This window comes from Chrysemys picta, chromosome 2, assembly GCF_011386835.1.
Source record: "Chrysemys picta bellii isolate R12L10 chromosome 2, ASM1138683v2, whole genome shotgun sequence".
NCBI classification, from domain to species: Eukaryota; Metazoa; Chordata; order Testudines; family Emydidae; genus Chrysemys; species Chrysemys picta.
This window is the reverse complement of record NC_088792.1, coordinates 72,024,185-72,044,033: the sequence shown is the minus strand read 5'-3', so window position 1 is coordinate 72,044,033 and position 19,849 is coordinate 72,024,185. Positions and strand designations below refer to the sequence as shown.

The window sequence follows — 19,849 nt, the reverse complement described above, 5'->3', positions numbered from 1 at the left end:
GCCATAGCATTGCAGTTCTTGGGTACTGTGGGATGTGGACACATTCATCTGAGCTCACATCACCCTGAATTGGGTATTTAGTACGGCAGATTCACAGCATCAGTCTGCTAAACTGGAACAATTTGCCGGATGATTTGCTGCTCTTACATATAACATGCTACTTTAGGAGAGAAATTGAGGCAGCATATCTCTCATTTCTTTACTCAGTTTAGAATTCCCTGGTGAGGGTCACTAATCTGCAACCTGGTTCCTTATCTTTTGGGGACAAATCGTTGTAAGGATGAAAAGTGAATGCATTGAAAGTAAGTTTAAAAGAAGGGTGAATTTTGTAAGAGAAAGTAACCTAATACACTAGAGTGGATAAAGCACTGGAAGTATTAATAGGGAAAAATCCTACAGTGACTGGGGGATAGATTGCATTATTTAATAGATTCCAAGTTCCTCTTCCATATAAAAACCCGTGGAAAAGGAAAAGTTGCAAAAATCAGTTGAAATTCATCTGCAGACCCTCACCATCTTATGGCTTAGTTATTGCAACTTCTCTGATCTTGCTGAATTCCCCACCCCACCCCTAATCCACACAAATCACAGTTACTGACTGTCTCCCCCATATTGGAATCCTTTAATGGGCTCCCTGGTTTCTTTCATATCAAATTCAAGGTTATTTTCCTCAGTCTTAAGGCCCCTCATAACTCTGTGTGTTCCCTGCTTGTCTGGTCTTGTTTCGTACTGGGTCGCTTCCCTCCCATTCCGCTTTTCAATGATGCCAGCCTTGAATAGCCATTTGTCTGCTTCTCCCTGCATGTTCTTGTACATTGCTTCTTCAGCAGGAACCACCACCAATGAAGTACTCCATAAGGCTATCCTACCCTATCATCCTTCATAACTTTCCTCAAGACCCTCTTCTGTTTTAGAACATACAAGAAATCAGCCGGGTAAAGATAGTTAGGCTGAGCAGCTGCCAAGGATAGGATGCATAGTTTTGTAAAGTAACAAAAACAAACAAACAAAAAAATAGAACAACAAAGCTTTCAAATGATTCCAAGTCATCACATTAGGTATATGCTATGTGAATATATTATTTTAGTACCCTCATCCTCCTCTACCCCCACTCTCACTGGTTTGTTTTTCTCACTTGTTGCTGTCTTATTTCAAATTTAACTGTAAGCTCTTTAGGGCAGAGATGATGGATTCCTATGTACAACAGGGACCCAATACTGATTGGGTAGCACAGCAATAAAGTCATTGGCAGAGAGGGCAGCAGTCAGCTACATGGAAAAAGAGTTACTGCACAGCCACCCCTTTTGTGTCCTTTCCCCGTACCACATTATGGGCTCTTCTGGCAAGGGGATGAGCTTTCTGAAGTCAATGGGACCACTCACATGCTTAAAGCTAAGCACATGCTCAAGTATATTGCTGTATCAGGCCAAGAGCATTCAGCACTGTGCCAGTCTGAGCCCTATGGCCCTTCTGCTGCTATCCAACAACAGAAGGGCACAGAAGAGTCTGTTGTTCTTCTCTCTCATCTAATAAACTTGCAAGTGCTGCAGATCATCTCAGTAATGGAACAACAGCTTGTGAATTGAGTGATTTTTACGTAAGAGAGCCAATATGAATCCTTGTGGTGGTGGGGAATAATGACTATGTTTCAAATGAAAAATATCCTCCAGAATGTTCCAGGAGGGTAATTTTTACATGGTGCATGCACACACAAAAATTACAGCACAGAGTGGAGAAGTGGATTATAGTGCATGGCATTGATTCTTCAATACTTACCCTCTGGGATTCATTTTGAATTAAAGCTGAAAATGAAAAGATAAAAAAACTGGAAAAAAATTTTACTGAACTGCTATAAAGGTCATATATAATGTGTTGCATTAAATCACCAGAACACATATATAGCAATCAGTGGCAGCAAAAGTAAAAATATAGTCTTGCTTAATAGTTTGACAGATTTCATCACAAGAAATGGCATGAGCTAAGCCAGAAAAGGGAGAAGCACTAATTTTATTGTACAGGGAGTAGCGAAGGCAATCTGGCATGGATGAAAGAAGAAAAGCATTGTATCGTAAGTTAGACCTTTACCTTGCATTATGTTTCTTTCTACCCCAGTGGCAAACAAACTGTTTTTCTGGGGGGGAGGAGAGGGAATCCCCAACACTGTTTTATGTTGTTGTTACCTCTCAAATTTCCTTGATGGTGAAATAGCTTTAAAATATATATTTTTACTTTAAATTACTGAAGTTCAGTTGAAGGATGAAAGACAAAATTACAAGCATTATAAATATATCTAAAGAAGAAGTATGAAAATACAAGACAGTTTAATTTTTCCATTTGGTGTGTACATGTTGGAGTGTTGACAGTACTATTGACAGAATTCCCAGTTTCTTGTGTGTGCAGTGGCCAAATATTGCTTCAGAATTGCTTTAATTCACTTCACTGATGTTACAAACCCAAGTATAGACATTCAAGATCTGTTAAACGTGGCTGAAGGCAGAAATGAAAGGAGGTAGATAGTCTCACTTTAACTTAGTAAGTTATATGGGGTTTCGTATAGGACTGTTAGGATCAGTCATATAAATTAGAGATGTTAATAGCCTACTTTATAATCCAGTCAATTCCCAGTGCCAGGATTGGATAGTTTCTTACGATACATCTTGCATTTTTTTCCAGTCTATTTTAAAAGGCACAAAGAGATTAGGGCTTCAACCATTAGTCCACAGCTTAAGGTAAATCTCCCATCAGGAACTGTTTTCCATTTGGACTAATTTTTCCTTTACTTTCATTCCATTAACTTCTGTTTATTCCGTGTAGTGGAGCCTCTCCCCTCATGTGACCGAGCAGCAATGTTGCACTTACTAATGCTTGGAAGCAGAAGTATGGATACCACCTACCATGCTGGTTGACATTTCAAATCCCAGAGGAGATATGGTCTCTACCAACCCAGTCAGATCACACTTGAAGTCCCTTCTAACCCTGTGGTTCTATAATTCAGCTAGCACATATGTTGTGTCATCGGCAGCATATTCAAGCCAGGGTCTGAAAATGCTTTTTAAGAGAAGTAGAAAATGCACCTAATAGTTTGCCAAACTATCTAGCCTTCTCTGTTAGTTTAGTATGATTCATATGCTGGCCTCATAGCTGGCACTGCTTTGCCCTCCCCTCCCTTTATGTGGCTACCTCACATAGTAGCAAGATACTGCCCCAAAAGGGTTTAACGGTATTTTTGGTGTGATGTAGTTCCCATAACAACAAAGAGACAAATAAGCATTTTCTTCCCAAACAGTTCACGTCTTGTCTGATGTGAGGATTTTTAACTGCTCACACCTGGGTCTCTGCAGCACTCACATAGATATCATTTTTTCTGGGAATTTTATAAGGATATTTAAGAGGAAGACAAAATGTTCTAATTTGGGTCTTACTCAGCCTATGACCACACAATCCATATGCCTTCTGCTTTACTCTAACCAACCATATAAATCTTTGTCCTTCGTAAGCAGTGAAATCCACTAACTTTTATAGTCAAAATTGTTGTTGCAAAATTAGTTTATATAGTATGGTATTTGCAACAAATACAGTCACACCTGGCTTGAGTGACCACATAAAAAGATCATCCAACTTCTATTGACTTTTTTGATTTTACCCTAAAGGCTCAAAAATCAAAAGACAGATTAAAGACCTCAAAATCATCATTTATTTTTAAACTCATGATTTTGAAGTCTAGTGCATGATTTTTTTGAGGCCTGACTCATAATTCTGAACACTAAAATGATTGTAACACCAGCAATATCATCTGATCAAGCCAAAAAGAAATAAAAACTAAGTAAGAGTACCAAAAGAAATAACAGCTTATCTTCAAAAGCCTAATTCATAAATGTGGAAGGAAAAGGAAAATTCCAACTTGAACCAATGGATGTAATCTCTCTGTTTTGCTTCGTTTAGTGGTGGTTGAATTTACAGTTGAGGACTTTTACCTTTGGCTAATTGTTATAGTAATAAAACAATAATACATATATTTAACTCAATTAAAAAAAGACCCTGGCACTTAACAATAGTTATCAAACTTGCAGAATTGCACGTGTCTTTTCTGACAGTCACTACAGTTACGTATGGGCACAATACACAGAATGTGGAATTCTACTAAGTTATCACTCCTGCTTCATCTGGTTGCAGAGAAGATTGTGCGTTGACTGCAGCTCTCAGATAACACAATGTAAGACTGCTGAAGTTGGCATAGATCTTTTAGGCTTTGGAGAGGACACCACTCACTTTTACAGTTAAAGAATATCGTCACATGCAGATTCAGGCACTGCATGAACGAGTATGACTATCACATACAGTCTGCTTCCTGCGTTGCACCTTCTGTGAGGCCATGAACCTGAGTGAGAGCATTGGTATGCCTTGCTTCCATGACAGCATGCAACTTCTCCAATATGTTGTGTTTCTTCTCATCCACATATGCAGTGTTATCTGCCAGATAATGATGTTGCTGCTGCTACTGAAATTGGCCCAGTGTGCACTAGCAGACACTTAATCAGTGGCCTCAGAGCTCTTTGAAGGTTTTGCAGCTTGGCAAAGATATGGTACAGGCTTTTTTGAGGGGGGAATTGGTGGCATCTGCCTCTAGGGAACAGCAAGAGCCATTATTTTTCAGAAAGCCCACACCTTACGCTTGGGGAAAAGGTCAAGCCCCAGCTTCTTGGCACATGTAGAATTCAGTAATAGGGTATTGGGTTTGTATTTGGTGGTACTTTGGGGCCTTCAAAATACATTCGGAATGGGCTTCCTGAGTTGTAATGACATTGTGTCTCCTGCAGGCTGTGCTCTACCTGAGTTATACTGCTCTTGGGTTCCCACCTGACCTCCGCATATACTTATGACTATATTTATTTTATGAATATGCAATACCCATTTGTAAGGGTTCTGATCCATGGCTAATCACCCATCTCAAGTTCTGATATATTTCACAACTTGCCCAACAAATATTCCCCAAATAGAATACATTTAATACTATTTCTCCATTATTTCATGTCCTTCTCAATGATGGACTTCTCCCCTTCTAACCCATTCTGTTGTTTCTTGTGCAAAGTGCTTATTTATTTATTTATTTATTTAAAAACAGCAATACATTCTATAAAATTCTATGACAAGAAAATGACTAAATTCCTGGAAAGTTTTAAAGGACCTGGAATTTGTGTTCCACAGGAAATTCTGAAATTTTGAAAAAAATTAGAACAAAAAGGCAAAATTTTGAAATCTCCCCTGAAATTAAATATTTTATAAAAGTTCATTTCTAGTCAATCAAAACACTTCTTTTGATTTTAATGGTTTTTTTATTTTACTTTTTTTGTAATTTATAATATAAGATTTTGAAATAGTCATTTTGAAACAAAGAGCATTTCATTCCAAAAGGCTTAAGCAGCATGTTTTGGCCTTATCAAAATGCTTATTTTTTAATTTTTTTCCTAAATGAAATTTTGTCTGACTCACATGTTTGGATACTATGGTATGTGTCAATTTTGATGAAAAAAATTGTCAGATTTTTTTTGACCAACTCTACTAATTATAACAAAGAGATTATTGAAGCTTAGCTGTATTAGTCACAGTAAGGATAGAACTGCTATTTTCATCTTCTCTCTCTTGTAGATTTTCTGATCTAAACAACTGCATACAAGATTTCCTGTTGTGAATATTTTTTGACCATTGTGTTTCTGGTACATGCATAAACAGAAAAAAGCAAGATCTTTTATCTTCTCCCAAATTATTTTAATTTGAGGCAGAAGGTATTTTTACACATTACATTCATTGTGCAAACAAATATTGAATGTCTGGCTGTGCTAAAGTGTACAATGCTGGGTCCGGGAACTCTGTAAAAGGACATTTTCAGTATAAATAGGGAACATGGTAAATAGTTACTTTTTTGGCAACTAATATATTACAGAGAATCTTTAGACTTGAAAAATAACTACAGCTGGACTAACAGAGAAGCTGCTAAATGGATTTCCTGTAGACAGAATAAGTGAGTCATTGTAGATGTAACTTTTTTGCATTTTGACTCTTAATTGCAAACACTTTTTTTGTGGTATACTTATGAGATTCTAATGAGTTACAATTTAAAGCTGGCCAGGAAACAGAATTTCTGTCCCATGAAAAATGAGTTTGCAAGATGAGTTTTTGGTGGGGCGGCAGAGGGGGGAGAATTACATTTTGATGTTTCCAAAATGAAATACGCTCCCGAGACTCCCAGGGAACAGGGCATTCCATCTGCTGGATTACCTGGCTCTGAGGCTGCCTGGACTGTTCGCCTCCCCCTCTGCCCACCTGGCAGGCTGCCCCACTCCTAACTTTTCCTTGGAAACCTGTCTGGTTTCCTGCCAGCTTACCCATTTGGCTCTTGGGCAGCTCACCTGGCTTGCAGCTCCTCATAGCTCAGGTCCCAGGACTCCAGGGTCCTCTGCTCCAGGGAGGAGAACAATAAATCTGTTTTACAGAGAATTTCAAAATTTTGGTTTTTCGTTCTAATTTGAGCAAAACCAAATATGAAATATCTGAATCCTCCATGCAATGTAATTACTGTTTTCTGGCCAGCTCTAGTCATGACTAGAGCTGGGTGAGGTAACTGATTTTTTTGGTTTGCTGGAAATTCCAATATATTTTATATATATAAATTTTCTATCCAAAAATTATGAAAAAATTGGCAAATTGAAAAAAATCCATTTAAATTCAACCAAATCAATCTGAAATGGACTTTTCCTATTTTCCTAGCAGAGATAGTGGCCTCCCTTTATAGCCTCTAGCCCAGTGCTTAGAGCACTTACCTGGGATGTGGGAGACCCAGGTTGAACTCCCTGCTGCCTGGTCTCTCTCAATTTCTCTTGTTCAAGCTGTTCCACTTTGTTTAAATAATTAGTCATTGGAGCAGGGATTGGAACTTGTGGCTTCCCCATCCTACATCAGTAGCCTAACCACCAAGCTCTTACTCTTTTCTGGGTCCAATGACTATTCTTTGTTATTGTGAATAACTATGACTTGCTATTGTGAATGACAGTGAACAGTAATTGGACCCGTGAGCACTCTAACCACTGGGATAAAGGTCATAAATATCTCCCTATCCTTCACCACTAGCATCACATCCCCTCCCCCCATATATATTTTTAGCTGAAACTATTAAGTGAATTCATCTCTTTTTAGCTTGCGAAATCTGAGAGGATCACAATGTTGGAATAACTGTTTTGGAGTTAAATGCATACTACCCCTTGATCTCTCACATGAACTGCTTTGATCATCTCAAATTTTCCACTCCCTGACAACAATACACATTTAGAATAAGAGCCTATACAGTGGCCTGGTTCTGAATATTACTTCCAATTCCATCACCTTTGGTTCCTAAACTTGGAAGAGTTTTGGTTTCCTATGAAAATTGTGGTTTACCCTTCAGTGTGCGCCTAAGTGGGCATATTTTTATCATTCAGGATGAGGAGTGTCCATGCCTTCTGACAATAAGCTAACAAGTCTTGACACGTTCTGTCAGACTTCACAACTCCAGAGCATAATTGATTGCAGTTGTTCATGGTTGTTCTAAAGCAAAATATTTCATGCAACTGGAAAGCCATGGTATATATTCGTTGTTCCTGTTTTTAAAATACCACCCCACATATAACCCTTATATTTGCAAAACTCTGTAAATAATCCCTCACACAATCCCAATGGTCTAAGTACAATGCTTCGCATACCTTTCCCAGTAGTTACCAAGTGGTATGTGAGATTATCATAGTTTTTTCCATATGCAGTTCTTAGGATAGGATATAGGACCCATAGAAGTTGTGACAGTGATTGGAAAATGCTGACTTTCCAAAATTTTCTACTGTAAATATTAATTTTCCCATTTGATATTTGGGCTAAATCCTATACTTCTTACACAGGCCAAAATCACAATGATCCAGAGACATTATTGTAGCTGCTTGAAGCACTTGCTCTCTGGCTCTGGACATCGGAGCTACAATTCATATTCATGAGTTCCCAACCAATTCTCCCATCAGGAGCGCAAATCCTATATCTAGCTTTTTAACACATGTTTTAGGTAATAAGGAAAGAAACCACTACATACATATTTGATGAAGTTTATATCTTGGCAAATTCTTTTAGACTTGGAATAGTACTGGAAGTTGCAATTTTGTAAAATTCATCCAATATGGCCATTGTGTTACTTCCAATTTATAACCTTGCGTTTCATTATTTATTTGCACACATGGAATGTAATTGGCTGCGAAGCATTTCTGTGATACAATTTATTTTGTGCATCTGTCTAAGAAAAAGTATTGTGCATAGTATAAATTCTCCCAGAATAAACAAACATAGTACATCAAAACAACATGACAATTAGTCTATGGACAAGTTTATAGTTGATTTGTAAGGAGTGCTAGGAATCCAAGAAAAGACACAGTCCTGTTCCCAGGAAGATCACTTGGGAAAACTTTCATTAATTGTAGTGGATGCAGGACTAGGACTGAAGGCTGAGTGAAATGGTTCTTAAAATGCAGAGTTACTTTAAAATGAAAACTTCTTATTCAACAGCTCTGGCCCCTGTCAATATTTGGGGTTGTATCTACTGATGTTAGTGACAAAATAAGGTTTTACTACTCTACTCCTGTTAGGCTTGTGAAGCTAACATAGTTCAGATGGAATGAGCTGGATTCTATCTCCTCTTGTACATCAGCAACAAAATTGTTTAGTAAACTCCATTCAGTTCATATGCTTTAGAACTTTTGCTCTGTCATGTAAGTTTTGGATTTTTTAAAATATATATTACATCTACTGGAGGAATGGGAACATCAGGTGGCAGCTTTCTTGCTAGAAAACAACTTGAAAATTCTGAATAAAGGATGAAATCAGAGCAGTGGGACTATATTAGTGAAATTTGCATAGTAAAGAAAATTGCATATTCACAAAGCAGTTATTGAAAAATAACTTCAGAATGGTTATGCAAATTCCTGCACTTTGATTGGTTAATAATGACTTTCAGGCAATCAGAGTACAGGGACTGGTATACTATGTGGTTATTTTAAAAATAACTTGATGCTGCAAATCAGACACCTTCAATCAATCAGATTGCAGGGAACTGGATAAAATCTTATGGTGATGCTTCAATAATTTAAAAATCCCTGTGCTCAGAAATGACTGGAGCATGGTTGCTGACACTTAAGCCATCCTGAGGCAGAGAGCAAGCATGGAGAATTTCAGTCTAAATCTTTGGCAAAATTGTCAGAGAGAAAGCATAGGCTTATAATGGAAAGTGGCAAGTAACCTCAACTATAGGCATTGCTACCTTTTCCACCTCTATTACTATTCAAAATGTGGTACAGTTTTTGGCTTTGCCATTAATTAAATTAACAAAATACCAATCTACAGATTTGGAAATAATTTCTGTGTAGGATGGATTTTTGCTTAGAAGAAAGCATTTCCTATTGGTTCCCCATTTCCTTAGTTGGACTAATCCTGAAACAATTTGCCCTGGCATTAGGGCTGGGGCAACTCTACCAGTTGACATCCAAGAAGGGATGTAAAAGTGGTTTAAGGACACATTTGGTACAGCTGTGTTCATTCACTGGTGTTGTATTGATAGAACCCAGGAAATTGTGCCCTTTGGTGCCGATACAGCTGCTCAAGCTTGGGATAATTTTATGTTGCCATAAAACAGAAGGACCTAGTTATCTAGACTGATTGGAAGGCAGGCCATGATTATTAGGAATCTCATGAAAAAGAGAGTTTGTGTAGCATGTGGATTCCAGGGTTCATGGGGAAAACTCATGTAGCTTGACAGGTTAATGCTGATATATAGAGGCCTAGTAGAAAGATGTGGCCACCAAACTTTCACTTGTTGCTCTTGCAACCATGCAAGAGTGTGATGTAGTTGATTTAGAATTGCAGATACCATTGTCAATTATTTACTTGTATAAAATATCTTAGGAATGTTTGTTTTTCATTTTGAAAAATGCTTTCATCATCTATGTTTAGAACTGATTGGAAAATGGTAGCTACATTCTGCCATCAGTTTTGAAAGAAAATTTTTTAAAAAATGAAAAAAACTTGAACTACAAACTGAAAAACAGCTTGGGTTTTGATATATAATGCATTTTTAGATTGTCAAAACCTAAATTTTGGGGGAGGGTTGATTTTTCATTGAAAAATGGAACATTTAGGAGGAAAAGAATGTTTATTTTGGGGGGGGAGGGAAGGACACCATTTTGAACTGGAAACAAGTTTAGATGGAAAATTTTGTCAAGCTCTATTTGTATAGTACTGCCCCACCATAATTTTGTTGTATTAAATCTAAATCTATTACTTCCTAATATTCAAATGCTTCACCTGCATATTTATAGAAACCTAGAGTTGAAACAGCTTTGATCTCTTATTTTTTCATATTTTCCTTTATTTCGGTACTATGAATATTAAAAACTAAAATTCTGATTATTCTATATACACAAAAGCTTCTTTTGTACTACTGTACTAAAGGCTCCATAGCACATTGTATTCCAAAGCTGTTCTTCCACAAGGACGTGCTGAGAATTTTTGTTTTTTTTTTTTTAAAGTAGAGGGCCTGTAAAGTTAACTTACTTTTAAAGAGACCTGCTTGGTGTAAAGGGCTCTGTTTTAGGATAAATGGCTCCAGGAACAGAAACCTCACAGATTCAATGGAGCAATACCCATTTACACCAAATAAGTATCTGGCCCACCTTGACTAACTATTTGGTGATTCTTGGCTGTTTAACTCTACATGTGTCTGAATAAATTGATCTAATGGGAAATTCAGTTAAAAATGAATACATGTGTAATAATAAATGAGGGTATAATGGTGGCCTAATACTATGTAGAAAAAAGCCAGTGTAACTCAGAGTGCTAATCAACTGCATTATCCCAGATGTTTCAAGTACTGTGGCATATGTTGCTGCTGGAATAAAACCTTCATGACGTCCTGCATCTCAAAAGTGTTTTGCATGTGATCATAGCAATTGTATCCATGGCCAGAAAAGACAGAAACAAACAAGTGAAAAGAGACTCTTCAGCAAAGCTAGTAACCCCAAAGCTAGTATGGGAATTTTATCTGCATAGGGAGGTTTATGTTTAGTAGGAGGTTCAATTCTGTCACCTGATGGGATTTAATGTAATTTCTGTCTATTTAACTTTTGTCAGTGATGCTTAAAACCCCTTTTTGTCGTGGTAGAAACCCAACAAAATAAATAATAAATTAAATAAATATTTGGAAGCAGCCAGTGAGGGCCGCCTGGCAAGGATAATTTACTTGATATTTTCACTGTGCAGTACACCGCCAGTTAACCAGGCATCAACAGTCAATTTTAGAACCTAACCCCAAATCCACTGAAATCAATGGAAAGACTCCCATTAACTTCACTATTTTTTGGATCAGGCCTTTCATCGGTAAATGTGCACTCAATATAACAAAGACAATTGAGGAGGCAGATGAATGTTTCTCTCTCCATGACCTGGTGTCCTGCACATGCTACTTTTGTAAAAGTGCATAGCACCTTTCTAAACTACAAGTTAAGGTAACGTATAGGGAAGAGTTATAAAAGAAGTAGAGAAATGGAAATTGTGAATGCAAAACCCTACAGACAATTGCATTCAAACTGACACAAAGGGGTGCCAGTGTTACAGGAATGGCTTAGAGCCCTGCTCAGCAGGGCAAGGAAGCATTAGTATTGAGCCATGAAGGAGCCCAAGCTATCCTTACACACTAGCCCATAGCCCAGTCGGTCTCTAGGGTCACCGTGAGTAATCTTTCAATATATTCCATGGTAAAATGAAAAAAATGACTTGGACCATCATTGTGCCCATCCTTTTTGGCTCAGACCCATCTCATATTAACCAATATGCTAAATCTATGCATGCTGTCTCTATATTCTGCAGCCTCAGAACAATTTGAAACTTGAAAGCTGGAAATTTATCATCTCTAATGGATGCTCTCAGAAGCTGGAGAATGGCCAAAAGGAAAGACTGGGGGATGGGGAGCTCATTACCATCAAGTGGAATTTTCTTTCATTTTCATAGATGTTAGTACTTACCATATTTATCACTACTCAAAGCCCAGATTTCCATGTGCTGTACAGGGATTCCTGTTTTTATTAAAGGAAACATAGCCAATATTTAAAATCTGTTTTAAAGTTTGTGTTGGATTAAACTTCAAATCACTTAAGAATAGAAATGCTCAGTGTGTATGTAGAGTAAAATGCTAAGGAAAATTATTCATTCCAAATTTTGCTTTTCCAGTCAGGTATTATAGTTTAAAGAGACTCAAATTTATATAAGAAAAGTTTAAATGAAAATTCAAGTTTGAAAAAATTCTATTTTATTTCCTAACAATACCCATTACAATAAATGTTCTTCTTTAGCTATTTCATTGGCAGGCTCCAATATACTGTATATGGTATCTTCAAAAGAGAATTCTCCATATTTTATCATTTTAAAACTCATTTCCTTTAGATAAAAGTACATGTACAGTATATAGAGAGTAATTTTAAATCATACTATTTAAAATCCAGTGTTAGATGCTCAGCTGCAGCTCCTAACATAGCATGAGAAAAATATATTTTGCAACATGCTTTTCTAAGTGCTAAGTATGCATTTTAATGTGAAATGAGAGAGCAGACAGCTCCCATGTTCTTAAGCTACACTATAAGCCCAGAGGCTCCACCACACTGCAGCTGAACTGCTCTTAAAATGCATCGAGAAAAGCTGCAGATTAACAGTATTTAGATGCACTGGTTTGATGTAATTTCAGGCTGCCTGAATTAATGTTCTGTGACAAGCCCTCCCTTGCAAACCTTTAGAAGCAAACTGTTTCTTTGTCTACAGTTTTAAGCTTGGCTACAGTCTCTCGTAGATTCTGCATTGTTTCTCACATATTGGTTTTTGGACAAAGTCGAATCATCATCTATGAAGGACTAACTGCCCAAAGGGTATACACCCAATTGCTAGTGGTTTATTCAGCTTTGACACTTCTCAGTGTGATCCTAACTGCCTTTTGTAAAACAAGCAGGCAAAGGAAAGGCTCAAGAGACTTTCTTCTATTCATTTCTGTAATAGTTTTTTTGCCACGGGAGGCTTAAGAAGATTTGTACTGCCTGCTTTCTTTTCATTAGCAGTGAGTGCAATGCTGTTGGGTAAGTTAATGTGCTAGACTCTAAAAAGAAAAGCACAGGAATTTGAAAAATATATAGTTCCTCATTAATCCATTTTAATGTTATTTTTCTTAACTCATTCAGTATAGGATGCAGACAAAAATAAACCAAAGTGTAACAGTTAAGATATTTTCTGTTCTGAGCCAGAGAATTAGATTCTAGCTTTAGTCTGTTTGTTGAATGCAATACTATGCTTCACTGATTTTTGGCAGGAGCATGTTAAAATTCTCATTATTAGACTGACAAGGAAACCTGATTGAATTTTCAACACAATCATTGTCTCTGTCATGGAATGTAACACTGTTTAATAATTCTTTGTATTTCTATATGCAACAAAATAGACCAGTCTTTCAGGGGCTTACTGTGACCACCACGTTGCATTAACCTGCCATGCTTAAATTTCTGTTAGATGTGTTTACTTTTTCTTTTCCTGACTGTCTACTTGAATCTGGGAAGGAAGATTGGGCAGATTTGTTAGTAAAAGCTACAACTGTAGTATACAAATTCTTATTGTGTACAGTACAATAGCTATTTGGATCATAATCACTTCAAAGGTTAAATTTGGCTGAGAAATAGAGGTACTTCAGCACTGAGTTTTATATGTTAGTATAGTTAATGTAAGATTTATATTGTCTGTACATATGATGGCATTCTTTTTGTATTTATACTGTATTATCACCAATATCATCACTTTCCCAAAATTTCAGGACACATAAAATTCCCCAGGAACGTTACTGATAACCAGCAAACGTAAATTAGTTTTATGGAATAATGCTTTCAGAAGGTGAATGATACATGTTAAACTCTACATTTGATAAATTAATACAGGTCACTCATCCAGTACATATATACATTCAGAAGAGTGACTCTAATGAATAAATGGTAATAGTCACTAAAAGAAGATTGCTACATCACTGAATTTATTAATCATACTGCTCATCAGCAGCAAATTGAATCTTTTTCTTTGATATTTTTTCCTCTTGGTGTGCTATGCATGTTTGCTGTGTTTGCATTCCACAGATATGCCCAGAATATAACTCAACCACTCTACCAGGAAATAGAGACAAAAATAATTACCTAGAAAAATACTGAGAACTCCAAGGAAACATTTTTGCGAGAATGATGCTTTTAAGAGAGTGAGCAAAACAAGTGTGACCTGAATTGTAGACCATAAGTTCAAGATTTATAAAGCAATTTCTTAGTAAAATATATACCAATAAACAGAAATTTTAGAGCAAAGTTTTATTATTTTTCCCAGAGTGTTTTTGGTGGTGTCTTTGACATTTTGAAATATTAAAGTAGAGATAACTTTTGATAGATTTGACTTAACACTATCCTTTATTAAAGAAATCATGTTACCACAGACCATACTGCTGTCAGCAACTCTGCATACCTGATGTCCCAGTTGCCCATATATGCATTGTATGTTGAAGCACTGCCAGAAAATATCATAAATCAAGAAACAAATTATATTCTTGCTTATGTTGTCTTTGAATTTGCATGCATACACATAGTTACAAATAATCACTCACAGTTATTAAGTCCTTAAACAACTACAGTGGCTTGTAGATGATTTCCCTGAATTCTATTTGTATCATTTTATAGGACGGAAGGTTGACTCACTGGAAACTGTAATGTAGATCAGAGCCTAAAAGAGACCATTACTCATGCATAGTTATATAGAAAAGGAAACAAATGGAAGTGTCATGCTCACCTCAGATTCTCTCTTCCCTCCCCTCCCCTCCCCCCCAATAAAATAGAAATAATATCATTCATTTCTTAGAAAAGCTGTTTAAGTCTCAAGTGGATAGAATTACTTCTTTTTAAAGATATGACACTTTATTGGCTTTCTAGACAACATGCCACTTTCCAAAGTTGTGCTACAGTGGTCTATTTCTGCCAGCTACAGTAACTCAGCAATTTGAAAAACCAGGCTACTCACCTGGAAGAACCTGGAATGAATCCTCGCCCTATTTCAGTCAGTAGCAAGCTCCTCCCACTTCAGTGGAACCAGGATTATTATTTACTCTCTAAACTAAAATGTGGAGGGGGAAAATAAGCAAGACTTACTAAAATGAAATAAGATTATAGTTTTTAAAGCCATGCAAGCCTGTGTGTACATTTATGTTTAAAAGGAATTCAGCAAGTAGTTGATTTCCCTATTCCTTTCAAATGTTTTTTGGCATGCTTTGCATTTTAAAAGTCCATGTACAAAACAGTACATCAAGAATACTATTGATAAACCAATAATCATGATAGATGTACCTCTATCGCTACATGCATTTACTGAAGGCATCATTGCATCATTCCTTTGAAAGGTGTAAGCTTTGCTTGTTGATTTCTCCTCATAATAATAGAAAAACAAACACAGTGCCTTGCAGCAAACATAACCTGTAATAATTTCTTGTACAGAGTATTTTTAACAGTCTCTAAGGGCCCTGTTCAGCATTCTTTAGTCACTCAAACTCCCATTGAGTTCAGTAGGCATTTTGAGGATTAACAAGTGAGTAAGGAATACTAAATAGTGCTCTAAGACAAGAGTTTATTCAAATGTGAACAAGCCTTTAGGATTACATTTTCAAACAAAATTATCTGATTCTTATGTACAAATGAAGTTTGTGCTCACATTAGAGTGTTTGTGGGCCAAAAAATTGGCAGTAGAAGCTCCTACCATCTTAGAAACTATTATTGTGACACTGTGGGCATAGACTGTTCCTCTTCAGATAAACACCTTCTCATTTTACATAGCAGTCCATAAAATATTGCCACTTCATTTTATCCCTTTAAATGACTATGTTCCAGAGGGACACATTTGAACTATACTTAATTTGAAAAACGAAGTTTAAAGTAGTTTCTTTGTATCCCACTGTCAGTTTGACATAGTTCACATTTTACTTTTGTTTTTTTAATTTTTTTCTTCTTGTACCAGGATGATTTTGTTCCCATTAAAGGCCAGTGGGGCTTGGCCAGCCCCAGTTCCATTACATGGTCACTTTAAGAAAACAGATGTTCAAGGGATCAGCAGACAAATTGGGAATGGGGGCCAGGTGTTAATAAAATGGCTACCTCCTGAATGACAGGATAAAACCAAGCTGTGAGGTGACTGGGGAGGAGGGTGTGTGTGACAGTCAAAGTCTGTGCTTGGAGCATAGAATCAGGAGAGCAGGTCCCTGGAATGGGGATCTGAACTGCTGGGCTAGGGAAGTCTGCTTGAATCACAGTACAGCCCCAGGAAGGAGGGTTGTGAGTTCCCTGAACCCAAAGGAAAAAAAGTGTGAGTGTCCAGGGACCAGAGCAGGACACCTATTTGAAAGACTCTCCAGGGAGGCCAGGAGCTTCAGTGGGACTGGCAGAACTCCACAGGTCAGAAGGAACTGGTGGGAGTGAGGGTACTGGGTACCTGAAGCCCTGGAGCAAAGTGAATTGGAGACCCTCAAAAGGAAGGTTTGGACCTGAAGGCTCAAAAGAGTCTATATTAAAAAAAAATGATAAATTAGACCCTAAGGAAAGGGGGATGTTACTTGCCCTATTCTGAGCTGTAGAAAAGTTATTGGGAGAACCAGAAGGGAACTGAAATGTCTGTAGTTCCATGCCATGCCACAAGGGTGTGTGCTCTGAGACTGCAGTCTGCAACTCTCCCCTAAGGCACACAGATATAACAGAGACAAGGGACTGACTATGCAAGGGGGAAAGTGAAACCGAATATATTCAAAGTCCTGTCAAATTAGCAAAGAAAGCAACTTGAAAAAATAGAGAAGCTCTTTTTCTCTCTAACCTCTTTCTGTTAGTGTTACTTGTAATTATAGTAGGTAAGAAACTTTCAAACCAAGTATGATTCCTAAGAGGCTGGTGTTCCTTTAATACTGCCCACTATAGGCCAAATCCTAAAATCATCATCAACATATCATTGATGTCAATGTAAGGATAGGGTCAACATTGAATAAGGATTTAAGGATTTGGCCATAACATACTCAGCAGGGTCTCAGTCCCATCTACAACAAGACCACTAGAAGGGGGGGTAACCTTTAATAATAACCCATTATCTAGCTCATTAAACCTTCCTGGGCCACAGAACAGTCTGTTCTTTTTTTAAGCAAGTAAAGTTGGGGAATCTATTTGACATAAATACTTCATTTTATTCGTCTGCAGGCAAAAGCGACCATTCTTGACATTCTTAACTCCATTAGGAAATTGTTGCCTGTTAAAATGTAGACAAAAGGATAGTGAAGATCTGAGTGGTGCTTAAAATATTAATCTATTGGTTATGGATTATGATGTGGATTACTACAAAGTGGATGGAAAAGTGAGAGGGAGGGGATATTATTAAGAGTAAAATTTGCTCGATTGGGATTAAGAGGATTAAGATTGCTGAAATAAGAAAGAAGAGTTTAATGGTGGCGAGAAGATGAAAGAGGTGGTTCTCTTTCTTTTCTTTTTTCTTTGAAGGTGTGAGCTCTATGGAGGAAATTTGATGTTTGCATTTTGTGGAGCAATGTTTTACAAGCAAGGACATTAGTTCTCACTATGCCAGAGAGGTGAGAGATCTATGTTTGGGGATGTTCTTCTGTGATGGTGGTGGAGTTGTACAGTACTACTCTGAGGAGGTGGGAGTTTCACAGGGAGTAGAGATTTATTTATTTGGGGGAAATGAGAACTCTAAAGGGGACAGTCTGAGTCCCTCTAAATTAGTAATTTGGGGTTGTTACCTCTGTTTTAGGAGGTAAGGAAGTCATTGTGCAGCCCCTCTTTGATAAACCCAATACAGCACACTAATGATATGGCCAACTCCTGGCCTGCATTGAATCTCCTGTTTTGGGAAAAGCTTTTTGAGAAAGCTGTTGCAGATCAACTCTGCTGATTGCCAGAATCTTCAGACTTCCTGTGTCCTGTTCATCCAGGTTTTAAGTCTGTGTTAGGGGATAGAAAGAGCACTGAGTGTTTTTTTTGTCCTGGCAATAGACTAGGACAAGATTTCCATGAAGAAATTGCTGGAATTGGTGAAGTGTTCCATACCTTTATTCTTTAAAACCCAGCTAGGGAACAGCTGTTTCCAGGCAGGTTCTGCTGTTCCTCTCCCTCTTCTGAACCCTTTCTTTTCTCTACTCCTCAGTCTCCAACTCCCTTCTCACGGGAGCGTCTCCCTGCACCTCTGGAGCTATTACAGACTGCAGGAAACATAAAAGTGCTGTTACTGTACTTTATCCTCCCACACTGTTGGGGTGCTAAGGACAGGACAGTTTCTAGATGTCTCCCATGTCAGGTGTCTGACTCTTTTCCTTTCTTTCTCCACCACAGTAGGAGAAATAGAGCGAGTATGCAGGCTGTGTATGCAATAAGTAGGGTGGTGTAAAGGGATCTGTGAGGCATCCAGAAGGATGAATGGCAGAGACACAGCTGAAGTGAAACTTATAAAACATGCATTATATACTTTAGTTATTTACATGCTTTTTCATAACTTGGGTACCTACTTCACAAGAAGCAGTTTAACCTAGAATAACTCATTCATCACCTGGCTAAAGAAAGTATGTATACAAAAGTATTTGCCGAGTCAAACTAGTTTGTGAATAAACACTACAGCCAGATTTCAAGGTTCTGAATGGCTGTTTGCTCAAGAAAGATAGGAACTTCAGTTCAAAGTGATATTACCTCAAGGTGGTATTACAGCTCTAATCATGGTCTAATATCAGCACAGACTTCCCACAGGGGCTTAATAGAAAGGGTTAGCTAGATTTTTTACCTGTAATGTGTCTCTATTGCTACAGAATGAGGGGTTGTTGGTGAACAGCCAAAGGGGTCCAGGCTGGTGACAAGCTATTTGTTGAAGGTGGTAGCTTTATTTTCTTCACTTTGATGGTGATTCATTGACCAGTTTCCTGTTCATAAGGCTCATGTCGACCAGTAAGAATACACTGGAATTGAAGTATTTTCACTGTTTGTGATTCACTCTAAGATAAGCCTTTGCAAAGCTTCCCGGGGACTATCCTGCCTGGTGGTTGGCTCCTTGGCTAGCTTAGCATGCTGCGTGTTCCTTTAACATAATGGTACGTCCCCTCTTTGCTAAGTCCATTTTTGAAGTTTTCTGGTTTGAAAATGGAGTACCACCACACTTTTTTGTTTTTATAAATGTTTTTAATCCTTTATACGTAAATATGAAGTCACTAAAGTAGAACCGCTGTGAATGTTACAATCAAATATTTTTCATTGGAAAATGCTAATTTTTCAATACCAAAACACTGAGGAAATGTATGTGTTGATGAAACTTTCATTGGGAAGATTTCACAGCTGCATGCTAGCCCCATAGCCCAGTGGTTAGGGCATTCACTTGGCATATGGGAGAACTGGGTTCAACGCCCTACTCTGAATCAGGCAGAAAAGTGTCCTAACCATCAGGTTATTAATCAGTATCTCAGTCTCTCCTGGTGAAGCTGTTCTACTTTGTGTAAATAATAACACTGGTCTACAATTTTTGAGAAGTCGTCTGCTTCAGAGATAAAATGTGCTATTTATTATGTATTTTGATGTGCTGAATTCAAATATGACAGTTAAAACAACTGATTGGCTACTGTTTCTAAGATATTTAAGTTTTTACATTTTATGTCTATGTATATTGTGTAGATAGTAGAGTTTTAATCATAAATTGTAAACCTAGGTCT

The 19,849-nt window shown here is 37.5% G+C and overlaps 1 protein-coding gene across 6 annotated transcripts in view; it reads left to right on the top strand.

Annotated features, from left to right (window-relative positions):
• The window catches only part of ZNF385D (zinc finger protein 385D), a 604,024-nt gene that overhangs the window by 243,514 nt on the left and 340,661 nt on the right, over positions 1-19,849 (top strand). Inside the window, exon 1 of one of the 6 annotated variants that reach the window (XM_005297062.5) lies at positions 12,678-13,178. The exons of the other annotated variants lie outside the window; for them this stretch is intronic. Within the exon in view, the coding sequence (XP_005297119.1) occupies positions 13,169-13,178 (10 nt within the window). The 5' untranslated portion in view covers positions 12,678-13,168. Of the gene's footprint in view, positions 1-12,677; positions 13,179-19,849 lie in introns of those variants that run through there. 6 annotated transcript variants of the gene reach the window in all.